We start from the raw sequence: 20,307 nt of genomic DNA, 5'->3' as shown, positions 1-20,307 counted from the left end.
ATAATGATATAATGAGAATATAATGCATGATATAATGAGAATATAATGTATGATATGATGAGAATATATAATAATGATATAATGAGAATATAATGCATGATATAATGATAATATAATGTATGATATAATGGGAATATATAATAATGATATAATGAGAATATAATGCATGATATAATGATAATATAATGCATGATATAATGATAATATAATGCATGATATAATGGGAATATATAATAATGATATAATGAGAATATAATGTATGATATAATGAGAATATAATGCATGATATATTGATAATATATAATAATGATATAATGAGAATATAATGCATGATATATTGATAATATATAACAATGATATAATGATAATATAATGTATGATATGATGAGAATATATAATAATGATATAATGAGAATATAATGCATGATATATTGATAATATAATGAGAATATAATGTATGATATAATGAGAATATAATGTATGATATAATGAGAATATAATGTATGATATAATGAGAATATAATGCATGATATATTGATAATATATAATGATAATATAACAATGATATAACGATAATATAGTGAGAATATAACGTATGATATAATGATAATATAATGTATGATATGATGAGAATATATAATAATGATATAATGAGAATATGTTATAATGATATAATGAGAATATAATGCATGATATATTGATATAACGATAATATAGTGAGAATATATATTCCTCGGTGCAGCCGTCCTTGGAGGCCACGCGTGGACTGCTCAGTGTCTCGGCACATTGTCATTCACCTATTAAACTTTCCCTAATTAATTCACGCTTACCATAAGTCCGTGGTGATTCATGTAATTGTAGCAGAACCCGGGGAACACCCAGCAATTCTTTATTTGGTTGTTGTACTGATCCGAGTTCTGCAATCCATGAAACGATTATATTAGAATTCCGGGAGAGATTTGATGAAGCTCGGCCACCGATCTCTTTCAGGTCTCTTCGAGCCGGGGGATTTGGTGTATGAACTGGACCGGAATAAGAGCTCAGATCCATCTCTGGTAGAAATGGTGAAAATGGCCATCAGTATTCTGAAGAAAAACCCCAACGGCTTCTTCCTGCTGGTGGAGGGTGAGTGTGGCCCCTGTATGGGGGGCCCCTATATGGTGGTACCAGCATTTTATGAGGGGATATTGGGGGGTCACCTACCCCATACACAGCCACCAATGCCACCATTTCCGGGCTGAATGTTTGGAGGTTCTGTATCTTGGACAAATACAAAGGAAACAATAAAATGAGAGAAAATCTGGGGATTGTTTGGACCTGAACACCTGTAAGTAGCCCGGGGCCACACCAGCTGTATTCAGCCCCTGTTCTGGGGGAGGGTAATAAATCTGCCCTGAAGCAAGAGCTGGGGCAGAATTTCTTCTTGAAGAAATCAGAAGATACATTGAAGGTTCTCCTTCATCCCCACTGGAGACATCCCAGTGCCACGACTCGGTGTTGGCCGGGTATTTCCCACACCTCAGGGTTGGTTCTTTCTCCGGGGGGGGGGGGGGCGCGGGGGGGGATTTATTGGGTCCCAGAAGTGAAGTCGGTGGAATGAAGAACAAGAACTCTATGAAATGCTCGTCACAATACTCTGACATTGGTGGCCTGTAGTATCTCCGGGATCTCTGGGGCACGTGGCCCCCACATCCAGGAGAGCTCTGAAGGTTCCTCCCCCACAATTACCACCTCTCCCCTATGTAGGGGCAGTTACCACGGCTGTAAGTGGCAACCTGACTGCCCCCTACAGTCCACAGAGGGCACTCTCTAGGCTCAGCCAATAGAGAAGCTGTAAAACTTCCCAAAACATCGCTCAGGGAACAATTTACACCCCAACCACCCCCAGAAGTATGAGTAGGGCAGGTAGGGGGTGCTGTGGGGTGGGGGTTTATGGTGCCACGACTGATTGTTATCTTCTCCTGGTTAGGTGGACGGATAGACCACGGGCACCATGAAGGAAAGGCCAAGCAGGCTCTACATGAGGCCATACAGATGGACATGGCCATTGGTCTGGCCGGGGAGATGACGTCCACGGAGGACACGCTGACCGTTGTCACTGCTGACCACTCCCACGTCTTCACATTTGGGGGGTACACCCACCGAGGAAACTCCATTTTCGGCAAGTTGCTTCTTTTGTTTGTATTTGTCCACTTTTTACTTTTATTGGAGATTTTATTATAATGTCAGTGGAGTGCTGCCACATATTCTGGAATTTATTCTACAATTGTATGATAAACCCCCCACCCCCAATTCTGCCCATTTCAGGTTTGGCCCCGGCACTGAGTGACGCCGACCAGAAACCCTTCACATCCATCCTGTATGGGAACGGCCCCGGCTACAGACTGGTGAATGGGAGCCGAGAGAACGTGTCCATGGTGGACTACAGTAAGTACAACCAGCCCAAGGGGGGATCCGTGCACCCCAATATTACCCCACTGGGGGGATCCAGGCACCCCAATATTACCCCACTAGGGGGGATCCGGGCACCCCGATATCACCCCACTAGGGGGGATCCGGGCACCCCGATATCACCCCACTAGGGGGGATCCGGGCACCCCAATATTACCCCACGTGGAGATTCAGGCACCCCAATATTACCCCACTGGGCTAGTTTTTTGAACCGCGCTCATCAATCCCAAGTCTGCCCAACATTCACTTAGAAAACAAACCAGCTTACAGTGTAGGAATTCACAATACCATGAGATGTGGGGGGTAAATTGGGGATAAAATAGGGGACGGGGGGAATAAATGAGGGGACGTTTAGGACAATTAGATGATGTGGGGGATAAATGGGGGGACGTGGGGGGACACTGAAATCTCACACAGGTGACAAGGATCCCTCTCATTGTCTTCCAGCTCAGCCCAATTACCAGGCCCAGTCGGCCGTTCCCCTGCGGCAGGAGACCCACGGTGGAGAAGACGTTGCCGTGTTTGCCAAGGGGCCGATGGCGCATCTCCTGCACGGCGTCCACGAGCAGAACTACATACCTCACGTCATGGCGTACGCTTCCTGCATCGGTCAGAATCAGAACCACTGCAATTCCAGGAGTTCGGGCCACAGCTACAAAACCTCAATCACCCTGCTGTCCTCCGCTTTATCCGTCCTCGCCGCACTCCAAATGTTCTGAGTGCCGCTTCTACCTCACAACGGGCCCAACATTCCCCACACCAATCAACCGGAATGGCAGTGTGGGCCACACGTGGAAGACCTGCACATCCAATGGGGACCCCTCGGCCCTGGGCAGCGGTCACACGGGCAAACGGCCCTTACAGGGAGCTAAAAATTGGTTTGTAGCCAAAGTCACTTTGTTAATGAAACCACTAAGTGAGACCGCTGGAGCCGCCACGGCAATGCTGCCACGGCAGAGCCCCCACGGCAATGCGGCCACGGCAGAGCCCCCACACAGGTCAGACTGTTCCTCCCATATCTCATACAGCTTAAGTGATTTCCAATATAAAGATTTTATCAAATTGTATAAAGACTGAAAAAGCCAATAAACACAAAAAACAAACAATGTCTGACAGATTTCTATCTGCTGAACAACACGATTGTTTCATATGCTGCCCCCACCCCCTCCACGTTTACACCCCAACCCCATCACAAGCTTCTCACTCAATTATAATAAACATCTTTTTAATTGGTGCATGTCACAAGAATGCCCTGCCACTAGAGGGAGCTCACATCCTGTCATTTTTATTCACCGTCTGGGGTTTATTGAGCCCACCAGCTCGTGGCCTGGAGCAGCAATCACAGCCAATCGGATAACGTTAATGATCTGCCCCTACACCCCCTGTAATGGAGGCAAAGCTGCTTTGTGACCCATGAATCCCCCTGTGGGTATGTAGATCCCGCATTAGTAAGAATCAGGCTGGGATTATTCTGCCCCATTAGGAGGTTCCGGTATGTGTAATGCCGTGCCATGGCAGTGGCTCCTGTCAGTGGGCGGGGTTCCTCAGTGGGTGGGGCCAGGTGTAATAACATTGTAACAACTTTCACTAAACTCTTTTCTCGCTTTTCCAGCCGCAGAATATTTGGCCGGTTATTTCCAGCGCTCCGTACACATTGGCAGGTCACACAGCCGGCCGCTGCTATTTGTGGATCTGGCCGGGTACAATGGGGATCTGTATGAAAGGTTCCTCCGACTCCGGGAAAACCTCACACTGGCTTTGTTCACAAGGGAACTCTACCCCGACCATTGTCCCCAGAATTCTTCGGCGCTTCCCTGGCACTGATTGTTGGGGCTGCGCTGGGCATGCAGGGAGTCACTCTGCAGGATTTAAATCCAATGGTCAGTGCTGGCCCAGCTGTGCAGACTAATGGTTTATACCACCCTTTGCCCCAAATCCCTCATATAACATTCAGATTGGGCCCATTCCCCACCCATAATTCCCCCTCACTGACCGATCACACCCAATGCCCCCCCATCGGAAGTGAGAAGTCGGGGGGCCCCTGCATGGCGGAGACAGCAGCCAGAATATTATAAAACTTCCATTTCTCCAAGTCAGATGAATCGCCCCAAACACAGAAAATGCCCCATTTACTGCACCACCGCATTGTATGCATCTAGGCCACGTGTGATGGGGCCCCGGGGCACCTGCACCTGTCACCCAATCCCCGATACCCCTGTGATTGCTGGTCAGTGATTGGGCCCAGGCTGATGTCATCAGTTTCACCCCCCATCACAGGTGCTGGCAGGAAAGACCACCTGTGCCCCCCCAGCTTCTCCATGTGTGGCCCCAACACAACATAGAGCCCCACAAAATCATAAACCTGACACCATCCCCCCCCCCACATGACACACCAGAGCCTACACCTACTGAGGAAAACCAGGGGGGGGGGGGCAGCCATCGACAACCACGGAGAGTGACCCCCCCCCATAATTATTATCACACAAACATAAGGAAACGTCTGCACCCCCGGTTCTCCATCCCTCACCTAGTGACACAACAGGAAACGAGAGGAAATCTCCTCGCTGATGTCACCAGAAATCCCCAATGGAAGATTTCCACCATTCCTCTTCTGGTGACATCACTTCCTGTTTCTGTGACACCAAAACATAGAAAGGGTGAATCTTCCCAGTGGGGTCACAGCCAGCAATATGAATCTGACAGTAACCAATCACAATGTTGAACAGTCAGGGGCCCGCACTCACCGATCTCCTCCTCTAGGGGCCCCACAGTCAGCTCAAGCCAGGGATTTCTCTCTAACAATGGTGGAAAATGGCTGGGAAATTTGCCCCCAATTAATAGATGACCCCACCCCCTTTCCCAGCCCAGATTAACCCCCTCACAGCCAGATTCACCCATTCCTTGCCAACACCAAAAACTTCTGGAATTTTCTGAGCGGATTTCAGAATCTCACCGGCTTTTGTCCTGCAGATTGTGAGATGAGACCGGGCAAGGAATCTCTGAAATCTTCCAAATTGAGATTCCCCCTTTACCCCGGTCATGTGATTGGTCATGTGACCAGCCTGAGGTTCATTTTACATGTATATTGGGATTCCCCCTTTACCCTAGTCATGTGATCGGTCATGTGATCAGTTAGAGATTCCTTTCCTTGTATAATGAAATTCCCCCTTTACCCCGGTCATGTGATCAGTCTGAGATTCCCTTCCCTGTATGATGAGATTCCCCCTTTACCCTGGTCATGTGATCAGTCAGAGATTCCTTTCCCTGTATAATGAAATTCCCCCTTTACCCTAGTCATGTGATCGGTCATGTGACCAGTGTGAGATTCCTTTCCTGTATGATGAGATTCCCCCTTTACCCCGGTCATGTGATCAGTCTGAGTTTCCTTTCCCTGTATGAGATTCCCCCTTTACCCTAGTCATGTGATCAGTCATGTGACCAGTGTGAGATTCCTTTCCTGTATAATGAAATCCCCCTTTACCCCAGTCATGTGATCGGTCAGAGATTCCTTTCCCCATATAATGAGATTCCCAATGCAGTCCACATAAAGTCCCTCCTGGGGATTCCACACAGGGACAGCCAGACACGGGGTATTTTCAGAGGAAGCTCAGCCCCCATATTGGGGTCTCATTGTGTGTAATGCAGCTTCCGCCGTACACAGGTCACACATAATGAATATCAGTTTCTATATATTCACTACAGCAGGTGAATGTCAGACCTAAGCTGCAGTTCTATGAATCTAACCCCAGGGGGCAGCAGAGCTCTTCTCCTTTCCATTGGAAGGGTTTTCTTCTTTCTGTTCAGTCAGTGCAGCAAACATCTGTTGATCCTGCCAGAAATCTTGTGATAATTTCCTGTGCTCTCTGCTTGTGCTGCCCTCTTGGTAGGACTGCTATAATAATAATAATAATAATAATAATAATATATAATGATAATAATATAATGATATATCGTGTGAGCGGTGATATTATTATTCAGTGCATAGTGTAGATCCTCTGGGGAGGAGCCTGGATAACAAACTCCACCTTCTATGTAAGGCTTCAAGACGAAGCCCCTCCCCTTTCGTGTTAGCAACGCCCCTTTAATCAACATTCCAATGCCAGGGACCTCAGCGGCCAGGCTTGGATCAGTGCTGGGGGTGGGGCTTATTGCCAGAAGGGGTCTTAAAGAGGTGGGGCTTAAACTGTTCTTAGAGGGGTGGAGCTTTATTTGTTCTTGAAGGGGTGGGGCCTAATATCTATTCTTTGAGGCTGGAACATACAAATCTTGTTGAAGGAGTGAGGCCTAGTGTCTTCCGGAAGGGGTGGAGCCTAGTGTCTTCTGGAAGGGGTGGGGCTTAATATCTATTCTTTGAGGCTGGAGCATACAAGCTTGTTGAAGGGGTGGAGCTAAATGTATTTTGAAGGGGTGGAGCCTAGTGTCTTCAGGAAGGGGTGGAGCCTAATTTCTTCTGGAAGGAGTGGGTCCTAATGTCTTCCGGAAGGGGTGGGTCCTAATGTCTTCCTGAAGGGGTGCGGCCTATTGTCTTCCGGAAGGGGTGGGGCCTAACGTATTCCGGAAGAGGTGGAACCTAATGTCTTCCAGAACGGGTGGAGCCTGACCTCTACTGGGCGGGGAGATGAAGCTACACCTGGTGAATGGTCCTGCCCCCTGGGATCCTTTGCAGACACCATGTTCAGGTAACACAGTATGAAGATGACAGGTTGAATCCAGCCATGGCAGGGTCATGTGACCTGAGCACTCATCAGTCAATAGATGGAATTCAGTCACTTCCTGTGTGTTGTCACCATGATTTTATTCAGCCATAAATTTATACAAGGTGTCACCCCTCAGGAAGGAGAAATCAGAGTCCTTTGGGGCAGGAGAAGTGCTGCGTGCTGGATTTAGCCCATCCCCCGGCTTCACCTGGAAAAGTTATTTTCATTTTTCTGATTTTTCTGATAAATTTTTCACCCCCTCACCCCACCCCTTTTGCAGTGACTCAGATTGAATCCAATGCAGGCGGCATATGCCATGGCGTGGGGGATGTAATTCTGCTCTACAACACCGTGCAGGAGGTGAGCCATGGGGCCCTTCGCAAAGACCGCAACATCCTCCCCGCCGTGCGTCTCCAATGTGAGGGGAACCGCAGCCTGGGCCAGGTAATCCGGGTCCCCTGAAAGGAGAATTGAGGAAGGGAATTACAATGAGACATCAAATGATGGGGGGGTGCACATCCAATCACCAATCGCCTCCAACCTCCTCCAATCACCTTCTCTGCCACCTTCACTCTGCTCCAATCAACAGCCTCACCACTGCCTGACCACCGGAGACACGCCCACTTCTTGTTTTTTGGGGCCAAAGTCTAATTCTCTGGCAGGGGCCACCATTTTATTGGCCATAGAGATTGGGGGCTGCATATTTATGAACCTAAAGAGTGGGGGGCTCCATATGGATGACCATGGAGAGTGGGGGGTCCATATGGATGACCATGGAGAGTGGGGGGTCTATATGGATGACCATGAAGAGTGGGGGCTTCATATGGATGACCATGGAGAGTGGGGGGCTCCATATGGATGACCATAGAGAGCAGGGGTCTCCATATGGATAGCCATGGAGAGTGGGGGGCCATAGACCATAGAGAGCAGGGGTCTCCATATGGATAGCCATGGAGAGTGGGGGGCCATATGGATGACCATGGAGAGTGGGGGGCTCCATATGGATGGCTATGGAGAGTGGGGGGCTCCATATGGATGACCATGGAGAGTGGGGGCTCCATATGGATAACCATGGAGAGTGGGGGCTCCATATGGATAACCATGGAGAGTGGGGGGTCCATATGGATGGCCATGGAGAGTGGCGGGCTCCATATTGATGGCCATGGAGAATGAGGGGGTTCATATTGATGACCAAGAAGAGTGGGTGAGGCTCCATATCAATGGCCACAGGGATGGCAAGGGGCCCCATGTTCATAGCGATTGGGATAGGGAGGCTCCATATGGATGGCCATGGGGAGTGGGGGGCTCCTTATGGATGACCATAGAGAGCAGGGGTCTCCATATGGATGACCATGGAGAGTGGGGGGGCCATAGGGATGGCCATGGAGAGTGGGGGGGCCATATGGATGACCATGGAGAGTGGGGGGCTCCATATGGATGACCATGGAGAGTGGGGGGCTCCATATGGATGGCCATGGAGAGTGGGGCTCCATATGGATGACCATGGAGAGTGGGGGCCCCCATATGGATGACCATGGAGAGTGGGGGCCCCCATATGGATGGTTCTGGTTTGGGGGGTCCGGCTCCTACCCGTGTTATATTTGGGGGTTCACAGAGTTTTGTACTTTTTACATATTGGTAAGCCTCCTCTGTGTTCGGTAACTGTTGGCTTTGGTAAGTATGTCTCCCCCCCCCAATAGAGCTGGGTATGGTCCCCCCTGGTTAATGTTCTGTTCATATTGGGGTACGGTGAATATGGCTTTTTCATTTTGTGAATGTATCTTACTTCTTGGGGATCCGAGGTTTCACTCACCAGTGTTCACTCCGGTTATATTCTCCCTTTTTCCATTGACAACCTTATATCCCGGGCCGTTTCCATACAGGAGGGAGGTGTACGGCTTCCCATCTATAGTGCTCTTCTCAGTGTCCACCCCTGGGGGGGTCACAAAGGGACAAAGTCTGTACATAGATGTATAATGGGATGTGGCCCCTGCGCTCAGTGCCTGCTAAAAGAACAGGGTGCCCATCAGAGCCATCATGGAGTACCTACCAAAAATGGGGTTTCCTCTCGGTGGGTACCCTCCAAGGGTGAAGACGTGGGAGTGGTCAGCGGTAACCAAGGTCATTGTGTCCAGTTCTGAGGTCATTTGTCCCACCAGCCCCACAGCCTTGTCCATCTCCACCGCCTCCTGTAACGCATGGTGAGCCTTCCCATCATGGTGGCCGTGGTCTATCCGCCCACCTGGGGATCAGAGAAGATCTACCAAGGGTACCAAGATTCCAACGTACTATCGTTAAGGGTGGGGGGGGGCTTTGGCGGCAGATCGAAGTCACTTGGTGTACTCACCCTCCACGAAAAGTAAATACCCTTTGGGGTTTTTCTGTAATATCATAAGGGCAATTTTCACCATCTCAGACAGCGAGGGGTCGGTGGAGTTTCTTCTTCTCAGCTCGTACTCCATATCAATCGGTTCGAAGAGACCTGCAGGGAGAGGACCCCCGATTATTCTGGATATTCCTGAGTGTGACCTGGTATAATCATGCACATGGGGTCAGTAGGTAAGTACCAACCACCATGTTTAGGTCCTCCTGAACCCTCCACCCGCCATCATTGTCAGGGTGCAAAATTATATGAACCCAAGTTAGTCCTACCAGGGAGCACTGGGCTCAGTGACACCAACCAATAAGTGGACCCAGTAGGATCTCATTGGGGTGCAGTGGTTTGGTTGGGGAAGGAGCACAACCCAACAAGTGCGGCTCAACGGCCATCTACAAGAGCCCAAAGTCACTGACCTACCGATTTTTCTTACCTAAAGAGTAAAAGCTGAGAGTGAAGAACTGTTTGTGTCCATGTCTAGGAAAGATCAAAGTAATTTTGTAGCAAAATTACCAATTGCCAAAATTGTAAGAAAATGACCCTGGTTTTTCACTGTGTGGCCGTATGGCAATTGGGTGGGAGGAGCTTCTATCAATCTAAGACATTTAATGCCCATTCACCCAACCACCCTAATTTTGCCTTCCCCATTGACTCCAATGCATTCACCAAAATTTTGTCCAAATTTTATGGAACAATTTTTGCCTAAATTTCAGCTTTCCTTTTTATTGATTTAGGTTGCCCAACCCAGGAAAAGAACCCCCATGACCTAATCTATGGAGACACGGATATCTGCTCACCCAGAAGGTGGTCCACTTGATTTGGATTTATTTTTAGCAGCTCGGTTCTGTTCCAGACGTAACGGGAGACCTGAGGATGATAAATACGGGTCAGGGAGATGTCCAACCTCCGACCACTTCACGGAACAATCTGATTGGAAGATTTTAGTGAGTGTTGTCATTTATGATTGGGGTGTACATGAATATTGGGGGGGATCAGTGATAGATGATTGGTTGGCGAGGGTTACCGCACCTTGCCGCCCACCTTGTTACAGAGGCCAGTTATCTCTGTGTCGTTACCTTGGATGGGGACTTCTTCTCCTTCCACATTCTGACCAAGTCCAGGCCATCTTGTCTTGAGCCATTGGCGGTGGGGTCCGTGGGGTATTCGATATCTGGGGTGCCCATGGGGTACATATATTTCCTCCCTCCCCCGAGCATCACCTTTACAGGGGCAGCAAACATAACAAACATCATTGTAATATAAAATGAAAACGATTTATAAATGTATGATAATTCCCGTCTCATCTGCCCCCGCCCCTGTATGTGGCACTACTCACCTCTATGTTCGGTATGTTGTTCACCATTTGCCATGCTATGTCCTTGCACCCCTGACTGATGGCGTCCGCTGGCATGTCGCTGTCACCGAACCAATCTCGGTTTGCAGTATGGGCGTAGGTGCCGGCTGGGGTGGCGTGCTGCAAGCGGGTTGTGGTCACCACGCCCACCGATTTCCCTGAATATAAAACGTGGCAACGTTATGCACAGACGTGGATCGCCTCATACCAGATATACCATGGAATATACATGGATACAAAGATCACATGGGGGCAGATTGATTAGTTACCCCTGGCCACAACTCCACCCCATAACAGGTGTATAGCCCCCCTGGTCCTAATGTGTGATTGGTGTCCTCACTGACCAATGGGAGACAAAGCTCAGCCTGACTTTTACAGGTAAAGTCACAATTTGCACCCAACTTCCGCCATGGATACTCCTGGATGAGAGGAACGACTTACCGGCATCTTTGGCCCATTTTAGGATGGAGTCCACTTCATTACCTATGGATGTGTTACAGAAGCCACGCTTGGTGGCCGCATTCACCCCAATGACCCCGGAATTAGTCTTCACCCCTCACAGATAGGCTGTGGCCGTCCCTGCGCTATCCGACACCTGCGCGTCCGTGGTATACGTCTGTGGTAAGAGACAGGTTCATTATATTCACCACTCATTCACCTTACATACACTGCTAATTCACCTTACATACACTGCTCATTCACCTTACATACACTGCTTTACATACACTGCTCATTCACCTTACATACACTGCTCATTCACCTTACATACATTGCTCATTCACCTTACATACACTGCTTATTCACCCTACATACACTGCTCATTCACTTTACATACACTGCTCATTCACCTTACATACACTGCTCATTCACCTTACATACAACATACACTGCTTATTCACCCTACATACACTGCTCATTCACTTTACATACACTGCTCATTCACCTTACATACACTGCTCATTCACCTTACATACACTGCTCATTTACCTTACATACACTGCTTATTCACCTTACATACACTACTCATTCACTTTACATACACCGCTCATTCACTGGCTATATGTTTCCGTTAGGGGAGCCTCGGTGCTCCAAGAATCCTTCCTCACACATAAAAAGTGAAGCACAACTCTCTCCACAATACCCCCACAGCCAGAGATGATGTGGGGTCACTCACCTTTGCAAGGGCCACATGAGGAAACTTCTCCATCTCCAGAACAGAGCTCTCCCCCAACTCCCCATTCTGCTGCCCCTTCAGAATTCGGGCCGCTGTTATGGTGGGCATCCCCATTCCTGGAAGAGAGACAATCATATGTAAAGACTGCAGATAGTATGGTGGTCAGAACCTCCCCCACTGCTGGTGACCCCTCTAGTGATGGTGACCCCACAATTCTATCTATATAGAGGTATCAGGACCTCCTTCCTCCTGCTGGTGACCCCTCTAGTGATGGTGACCCCACAATTCTATCTATATAGCGGAATCAGGACCCCCTTTTTCCCCAGTGTTAAATCCTGGACTGGTTCCTGTGGGTTACCCCGATCAGTGACCCCTTTTTACCCCATAGTAGGGTAACAGGGCAGTGATTGGCTGTTGCCGGTCCCCTCCTCACCGTCTCCCAGGAATAGGATGAGGTTTTTGGCCACGTAGGTGTTGAGTTTCTGGAGGCTGAGTGCTTTCTGTAGAGTTTGCTGGGCCTGATCCCTCCAATATTGGGGATTCTTCTCCACTGCTGTAATAGGGAAGACATGACAGGTGCTCTTGTATGGTCACAATCTCAGGGATCATCATTCATCTCACACTGTGGGGGATCCAATGGGACACAAGGGGCCCTCTGTGACTCAGGGCCCATTGTGTCAGATGGCAGTCAGTCCTACATTCACCTGCACACACTTTCATCTGAGTATTCATCACTTACCTGGAAACCCGCTGGGCGCTGACACCCCAACCAGCGCCAGTAACATCACGGCACCCAACATCCTTCTCCTAGCAGACTGTGATTGGATACAATGAAGGTTCGGGGAGTTCAGAAACACGAGAGGATCGATCTGTAACCACTATCAGAGAAGAGAGCAACAAGGAAAATGTAAAAATATTCATAGAAATCACTTTCTGTGGTGTCACGTTGCATGTGGGTTCTGATGGTGACTACACGTGGTCATTTCAGCTCACATGGCCCAGCGTTGTCACCATCAGCACCCCCCATCCCTGAAAAATGCCATGGGGTCATTGCTGGGGTGCACATATACAGGAAGTGACTGCATGGAGGCTGCAGGGGATCAACAGCACTGATCTGGGGCAAAGGCGGTGAGCCGGGGTCACCCCTACTATACGCAGGCAGATATAACTCTATACACTGTGACTACAGAACCCCCCCAAACAAAATCAGACATACAGAAATATACAAACCGAGGTCACAGGAACACTGCGGACACATATGAGGAGCAGGAGCATTATATATTGAGGAATGGAGGCTGCTCCATGGGGGTCATATACTGCCAGGCAATGTGTCCCCAGGGGGTTGTGTGGCCCCAGGAGAGCTATGTGTCTCCAGGAGAGCTGTGTGGCCCCAGGAGAGCTGTGTGTCCCCGGGGGTTGTGTGGCCCCAGGAGTGCTGTGTGTCCCCAGGGGGTTGTGTGGCCCCAGGAGAGCTGTGTCCCCAGGAGAGCTATGTGTCCCCAGGAGAGCTGTGTGTCCCCAGGGGGTTGTGTGTCCCCAGGAGAGCTATGTGTCCCCAGGAGAGCTCCCCAGGAGAGCTGTGTGTCCCCGGGGGGTTGTGTGGCCCCAGGAGTGCTGTGTGTCCCCAGGGGGTTGTGTGGCCCCAGGAGAGCTGTGTCCCCAGGAGAGCTGTGTGTCCCCAGGAGTCTGAGTTCTATCTCTGGATATGTTCAGCTTCCTAACTTCTATAAATCTTGTCTCTGTTCTTGTGAGGCTATGATTGGTGGAACCCATAAAGGTCAGAGCTGGGCCCTATAATGAGAAGTCTCCTTCAAGAGTCCAGGCCAGAGCTCCCCCGGGTAGATACAATGTATAACCTATCAGTGTGTGATGAGGGGTATGGGGCACTGTGACCCCAATGTGTGATGAGGGGTATGGGGCACTGTGACCCCCCCCAATGTGTGATGAGGGGTATGGGGCACTGTGACCCCCCCAATGTGTGATGAGGGGTATGGGGCATGGTGTCTCCTCCATGGATGGTCTCCATCTGCCTTGGTCTGTCTCTGTCAATGAGTCAGGGACAGTCTCCCTTCTATACACGGTCTCAGTGAGTCAGGTGCGGTCTCGCTCCCATGGACGGTCTCGGTCTGTCTCTCTCGGTGAGTCAGGTGCGGTCTCTCCCCCATGGACGGTCTCGGTGAGTCAGGTGCGGTCTCACTCCCATGGACGGTCTCGGTCTGTCTCACTTGGTGAGTCAGGTGCGGTCTCTCCCATGGATGGTCTCGGTCTGTCTCTCTCTGTGAGTCAAGTGCGGTCCCTCCCCCATGGACGGTCTCGGTGAGTCAGGTGCGGTCTCACTCCCATGGACGGTCTCGGTGAGTCAGGTGCGGTCTCTCTCCCATGGAGTCTGTCTCTCTCGGTGAGTCAGGTGCGGTCTCGCTCCCATGGACGGTCTCCGTCTGTCTCTCTCGGTGAGTCAGGTGCGGTCTCGCTCCCATGGACGGTCTTGGTCTGTCTCTCTTGGTGAGTCAGGTGCGGGCTCTCCCCCATGGACGGTCTCGGTGAGTAAGGTGCAGTCTCGCTCCCATGGACGGTCTCGGTCTGTCTCACTCGGTGAGTCAGGTGTGGTCTCTCCCATGGACGGTCTCGGTCTGTCTTTCTTGGTGAGTCAGGTGCGGTCTCTCCCCCATGGACGGTCTTGGTGAGTCAGGTGCGGTCTCACTCCCATGGACGGTCTCGGTCTGTCTCACTCGGTGAGTCAGGTGCGGTCTCTCCCATGGATGGTCTCGGTCTGTCTCTCTCGGTGAGTCAGGTGCGGTCTCTCCCCCATGGACCGGTGAGTCAGGTGCAGTCTTGCTCCCATGGACGGTCTCGGTCTGTCTCTGTCTGCAATAATTTTGTAAGTCAGGTGCCGTCTCTCTCCCATTGACTGTCTCGGTGAATCAGGTGCGGTCTCGCTCCTATGGACGGTCTCGGTGAGTCAGGTGCGGTCTCGCTCCCATGGACGGTCTCGGTCTGTCTCACTCGGTGAGTCAGGTGCGGTCTCTCTCCAATCAACGGTCTCGGTGAGTCAGGTGCAGTCTCTCTCCCATGGACTGTCTCGGTGAGTCAGGTGCGGTCTCGCTCCCATGGACGGTCTCGGTGAGTCAGGTGCAGTCTCGCTCCCATGGACGGTCTCGGTCTGTCTCACTCGGTGAGTCAGGTGCGGTCTCTCTCCAATCAACAGTCTCGGTGAGTCAGGTCCGGTCTCCCCATGGACGGTCTCGGTCTGTCTCTCTCGGTGACTCAGGTCTGTCTCACAGGATGGATGTGTTCAGCCCACACGCAGTCATTATGTTCCGTGTAGATGACATGATAATTGCTGTCACTTGTTCCCAGCGCTCACTATACAATACCTGGGGGGGTCTCGCCCAGGTGACTCTCTCTTGGGGCTGGGGGCGGGTGACGATTTGACATTTTTATATGTGGGAAGATGCCGAACTTTCGCTCAGCTTTGTATTATATCAGGAAATGTCTGTACAGCAGAGCTCAGTGAAGGAATGAGAAGCAGCACAATTCTGTAATGCAAGGAACTTGTTGATAGGAGCAGAGAGATAATCTTATCAGTGTACTGCTTCTCCTTTCACTGGCCAGTCTCTGGGATCGGTCACTGAGCGGCTTTCCAGTAATTACCCCGCTGAGTGCATTTGGCGGCGGAGTTCCCCCACCACATCTTCCGCCCAACACTTTAAATTTTGATCCGAGAATTCGGCAAACTCTGTATCCATGGCAACGCCAGCGCTCAACTCTCCGGAGGCTGGAAAACAGATGAGATAATAATTGGAGGGTGATGAACCGCCGTGCCCGCAAATTAATTCCTCTCCGCCCTGGTGCCTGACTTCCCGACCCGCCAACGCTCAGTGAATCGCACAGCCTGGTGTCAGTTATACATGGGGCCACCACCAGGGGGCGCTCTCACATCAGGGCAATAAGCATACACTGGCATAGCTCTGACATATACCGCAGTGCTGTACAGAGCCCTGTTATCTGACAGATGTGATTGGTGGCGAGATGTCGGTGGCGTCTTCTCGTTCTTCTCTCCAGCGGAGTGCTAAATAGCCAATTATCATGAAATGTGCAAATGACTCCGATAATGAGCAAAGCTGCGGAGAACCCGCTAATTGTGTGTGGAGGAATCATCCGCTGCATTCCCCAGGAGGAGTGGGGGTATTCCCTGTATTCCGTTACATTTAGTGACAACATCTGTCTGTGTCTTGTATACAGCCCATTGTCACCCCCCCCCCCCCACATCTATTCATAGAAGAGAAATACTGCTGGGTGGCTCTCCTGGCAGCACAAGCTGACCCCTCCAGGGATGCCAGCCGCTGCAAAGTGCCAGATGTGCAGAAATCACAAAAAGTGAGCTGGTTGTACAGCTGGGTCTGTTCTTGGGGGGGGGGGGGGGGCAGAGATGGCCGCAGCCTATAGGTGAGATCCGGGCTCCATTGTTCTCCAATGATCTATATATAATCCGGGGGGGGGGCACTCTCCTCGTGTCATCCCCATTCCCCTATATAATCCAGGGGGGGCGTTGCGCGTGGCATAAGCCGGGCAGATGTTGTTTGTGCCCTGAAAGGTGCCAGCTGTGCCCGGGCTGTGTGTGGCCTCAATGCAGCCGAAATCCCATTTGTACAAATGATCCAAATCCTCCCCTCCTCCGTCCAGTCACATGACACTGACCGCACTCACAGCGCACAGCGACAACCGCCACCAGTCAGTCTGCCATATGGCTCATCCACAGCAGCCAATCAGATTCTACCTTCCAAATGGGCACAACCGCATCCAGAAAATTCAGGAATAAGAGAAGGGCGACACAAATAATATTACCGTCCAATCATTGCTCTTATTTTTCTCTGTCACCCCATTGCCGATCCCTCTCTTTACCCCGTTGGCTGATCCTTCTCTGTAACCCCATTGGCTGATCCTTGTCTGTAACCCCTTTGTCCATTTCCTCTCTGTAACCCCATTGGCCGATCCCTCTCTGTAACCCCATTTGCCGATCTCCCTCTTTTACCCCACTGGCCGATCCCTCTTTGTAACCCCATTTGCCGATCTCTCTCTTTTACCCCTCTGGCTGATCCCTCTTTGTAACCACATTGTCCAATTCCTCTCTGTAACCCCATTGGCAGATCTCTCTCTGTAACCCCATTGACCAATCCCTCTCTGTAACCCCATTGCCCCATTGGCCAATCTCTCTCTGTAACCCCATTGACCAATCCCTCTCTGTAACCCCATTTGCCGATCCCTCTCTGTTACCCCATTGGCCGATCCCCCTCTGTAGCCCCATTTGCCAGTCTCTCTCTTTTACCCCATTGGCCGATCCCTCTCTGTAACCCCATTTGCCAGTCTCTCTCTTTTACCCCATTGTCCGATCCCTCTCTGTTACCCTATTGGCTGATCCTTCTCTGTAACCCCATTTCCCAATCCCTCTCTGTAACCCCATTGGCTGATCCCTCTCTGTAACTCTATTTGACGATCTCTCTCTGTCTATCCCCATTGGCTGATCCCTCTCTGTAACCCCATTGACCGATCCCTCCCTGTAACCCCATTGACCGATCCCTCTCTGTACCCCATTGGCCAATCCCTCTCTCTAACCCCATTGACCGATCCCTCTCTGTAACCCCATTGGCCAATCTCTCTCTGTAACCCCTTCGACGGATCCCCTCTGTAACCCCCTTGTCCAATCCCTCTCTGTTACCCTATTGGCCGATCCCTCTCTGTAACCCCATTGGCCGATCCATCTCTGTAACCCCATTTGCCAATCTCTCTCTTTTACCCCATTGTCCGATCCCTCTCTGTAACTTCATTGGCCGATCCCTCTCTGTAACCCCATTTGCCAATCCCTCTCTGTAACCCCATTGGTCGATCCCTCTCTGTAACCCTATTTGCCGATCCCTCTCTGTAACCCCATTGGCTGATCCCTCTCTGTAACCCTATTTGCCGATCTCTCTCTTTTACCCCATCGGCTGATCTCTCTCTGTAACCCCATTGGCCGATCATCTCTGCAACCCCATTGGCCGATCTCTCTCTGTAACCCCATTGGCCGATCTCTCTCTGTAACCCCATTGGCCGATCCTTCTCTGTAACCTCATTGGCCGATCTCTCTCTGTAACTCCATTGGCCGATCCCTCTCTGTCACCCCATTGGCTGATCCCTCTCTGTTACCCTATTGGCCCGATCCCTCTCTGTAACCCCATTTGTCGATCTCTGTCTGTAACCCAATTGGCCAATCTCACTCTGGCCAGACAGCAAAAAGAAGAAATCCCATCATGTCGCTAGCAGTCTGATCACTGGGGGGAGAGGAGATTGAGTAAATGCTTCCTCCTGCCCGCAGCAGACGAATCGTCTCAGCCTAGGTCACTGACTGGAGCCCAGGGAGTAATTTCTTAAATATGAGACTGTCAGAAAACGTGACATGTCAGGGGTTTATTCATGCAGATATAGTCACTGACAGGTCCTCTTTAGTCTCTGGCCTTGGTGCTGAACCCTGGCTGTGGTCTCCGGTATCATCCAGCAGGGGGCGGCAGATGTAAGGAGATGTTGGTGCAGAATGATGGCCGATGCATGGAGGGTGCTTAGAGGTTGATGGGACATTCGGCTGAGCTGCATGGAGGATGTATGAGGCTGGGACATGACAACAATGTAGAGTGGTCAGCAGGAAGCTGACATTTAAAGGGCCAGTACAACAGACCCGAGGACGGCCATCTCCTCACTTCCTGTGTCCAGAATGTCCCGTCTATATGGGCGACCCAGCCATGAAGTTCCTTGTTCAGGCACTTCCTGTAACAGGAAAACAAGGCTCTGTCTGAGAATTGAATGTTGTCACCCTGGTGAGCTGTGATGGTGACTACACATTGCTGTCTCAGCACACAATATACAGACATGGCCTGCTTTTGTCACCCTGACTGGGAAATGCTCTGGGGCCACCAGTGGGCATGTGGACATGAAGTGGCTGCAAAGAGGTGAGGTGAGACAAAGGAAGGAAATGAGGGTCATACCGGGGTCACCATAGGGTTATAGTTAGAATTAATAATCTCCACAGAGCGCCACCTACTGTCTATACAATGCACAGTTACATGTCCGGAATATAAATATTGTAAACTGCAGGGTGTCATCTGAATGAAGGCGGAGTTCCCCTTTATCCCCCCACAGATGGAGGAATTGAGGGGAGTGAAAGGCGCTCTGCAGCTAACAAAGGGGACATTGAGTCCCGGCGGGCCCGCAGCGTCCAATCAGGAGAGAGTGACACAGCTGTAGTGATATTCTATAACTGTCCCCTCAGTGTCTCCGACCGACTGGCACCCAATCATCGCACAGATCCCATCAATATTCACCAATCACAGAATGATCAATATCCTGATAAATAAAACATGATCACATGACTGGTCGGGGTTTATATTGCAATCCCCTGTACAGCAGCACTCAGACTGGGAGCCGGAGGAGCAGCACTTGCAGCCAATCAGGGGTTAATGCTGTGTGTGGGGTAGATCAGGCGTGAAGGGATCTGTACACAAAGTAATGGAATGAAATATTTACATTGATAAGAAAGCCAGGAAATCCATGGAGGGGACACGAGAGGGGAACCAAGGATTCACTCACTGGAATGGGTGAAACACACAGATGAATGTGATGAGATCACAGGGGGGCTCAGCCATGATACCCCTTAATGAGGAAGGTCATGTGATCACACTGCCATGGCCCCAGGGGGATGATGGGAAATAAGAATGCCCCCTCCCCCCTGCAGCCAACCAACTGTGAGCGGCGTTGAAGGCAGAAAGATATCATGGAGATAATGTGGGGGGCTATGGCAGGGTCATGCGGGGGGTAATGTGGGGGCCCATGGGGGTGTAATGTGATGTGGGGGGGTTAATGTGGGGGGCTATGGGGGGAGGTCATGTGGGGGGGTCAACTTTCTGATTTTATACTGCTGACACTAAAGGGGTAACACAGGCATTATACCACAGTCACGTGACCCCCCTTGTTCTCTGTGATTGGCTGATTTGATCATTCTCTGTAATAATGTATCACAGTGGGAAATCTTTTCTATAAAACATAATCTGACATTCATCAAACATTCCCTGCAGGTGAATGTAGTAGCAGCAGAGCATGTTGGATGAATGTCATGATGAATAGGCTGTGTGTGTGGGAGGTGACAGGGACTCTTTATTCTCTCATGCAATCAGTGAGAAGGAAGAGGAGGGGGGAGGGGGGGTGAATGGACCCATCCGGCCGGCAC

The 20,307-nt window shown here is 50.4% G+C and overlaps 2 protein-coding genes across 3 annotated transcripts in view; one reads left to right on the top strand and one right to left on the bottom strand.

Annotated features, from left to right (window-relative positions):
- Positions 1 to 3,557, top strand: part of LOC140341300 (alkaline phosphatase-like) — a gene marked incomplete in the record, with an annotated part of 11,679 nt that extends 8,122 nt beyond the window's left edge. The window contains 4 exon segments of the mRNA XM_072426937.1: positions 991 to 1,125; positions 1,970 to 2,161; positions 2,308 to 2,427; positions 2,899 to 3,557. Of these exon segments, the coding sequence (XP_072283038.1) occupies positions 991 to 1,125; positions 1,970 to 2,161; positions 2,308 to 2,427; positions 2,899 to 3,170 (719 nt within the window).
- A 3,686-nt stretch (positions 3,558 to 7,243) lies between these two features.
- LOC140340467 (alkaline phosphatase, tissue-nonspecific isozyme-like) lies at positions 7,244 to 13,139 on the bottom strand. Of its 2 annotated transcripts, XM_072425693.1 has the most exons (11): positions 12,793 to 13,139; positions 12,487 to 12,606; positions 12,054 to 12,169; positions 11,321 to 11,495; positions 10,862 to 11,037; positions 10,602 to 10,745; positions 10,323 to 10,392; positions 9,496 to 9,630; positions 9,199 to 9,390; positions 8,962 to 9,081; positions 7,244 to 7,606 (listed from the first exon to the last, which is right to left on the bottom strand). In XM_072425693.1, the coding sequence occupies exons 5-11, from the start codon at positions 10,934 to 10,936 to the stop codon at positions 7,401 to 7,403; spliced, it is 942 nt and encodes a 313-aa protein (XP_072281794.1). In that variant the 5' UTR covers positions 10,937 to 11,037; positions 11,321 to 11,495; positions 12,054 to 12,169; positions 12,487 to 12,606; positions 12,793 to 13,139; the 3' UTR covers positions 7,244 to 7,400. The 2 variants fall into 2 exon arrangements, with proteins under 2 accessions (XP_072281794.1, XP_072281795.1); XM_072425694.1 differs by lacking the exons at positions 11,321 to 11,495; positions 12,054 to 12,169; positions 12,487 to 12,606; positions 12,793 to 13,139 and having other exon boundaries at positions 10,862 to 11,242.
- Between the last annotated feature and the right edge of the window lie 7,168 nt (positions 13,140 to 20,307).

Source organism: Pyxicephalus adspersus, chromosome 11, assembly GCF_032062135.1.
Source record: "Pyxicephalus adspersus chromosome 11, UCB_Pads_2.0, whole genome shotgun sequence".
NCBI classification, from domain to species: Eukaryota; Metazoa; Chordata; class Amphibia; order Anura; family Pyxicephalidae; genus Pyxicephalus; species Pyxicephalus adspersus.
Note: the sequence above shows the minus strand (reverse complement) of the source record. Positions and strands in the feature narration are given on the sequence as shown.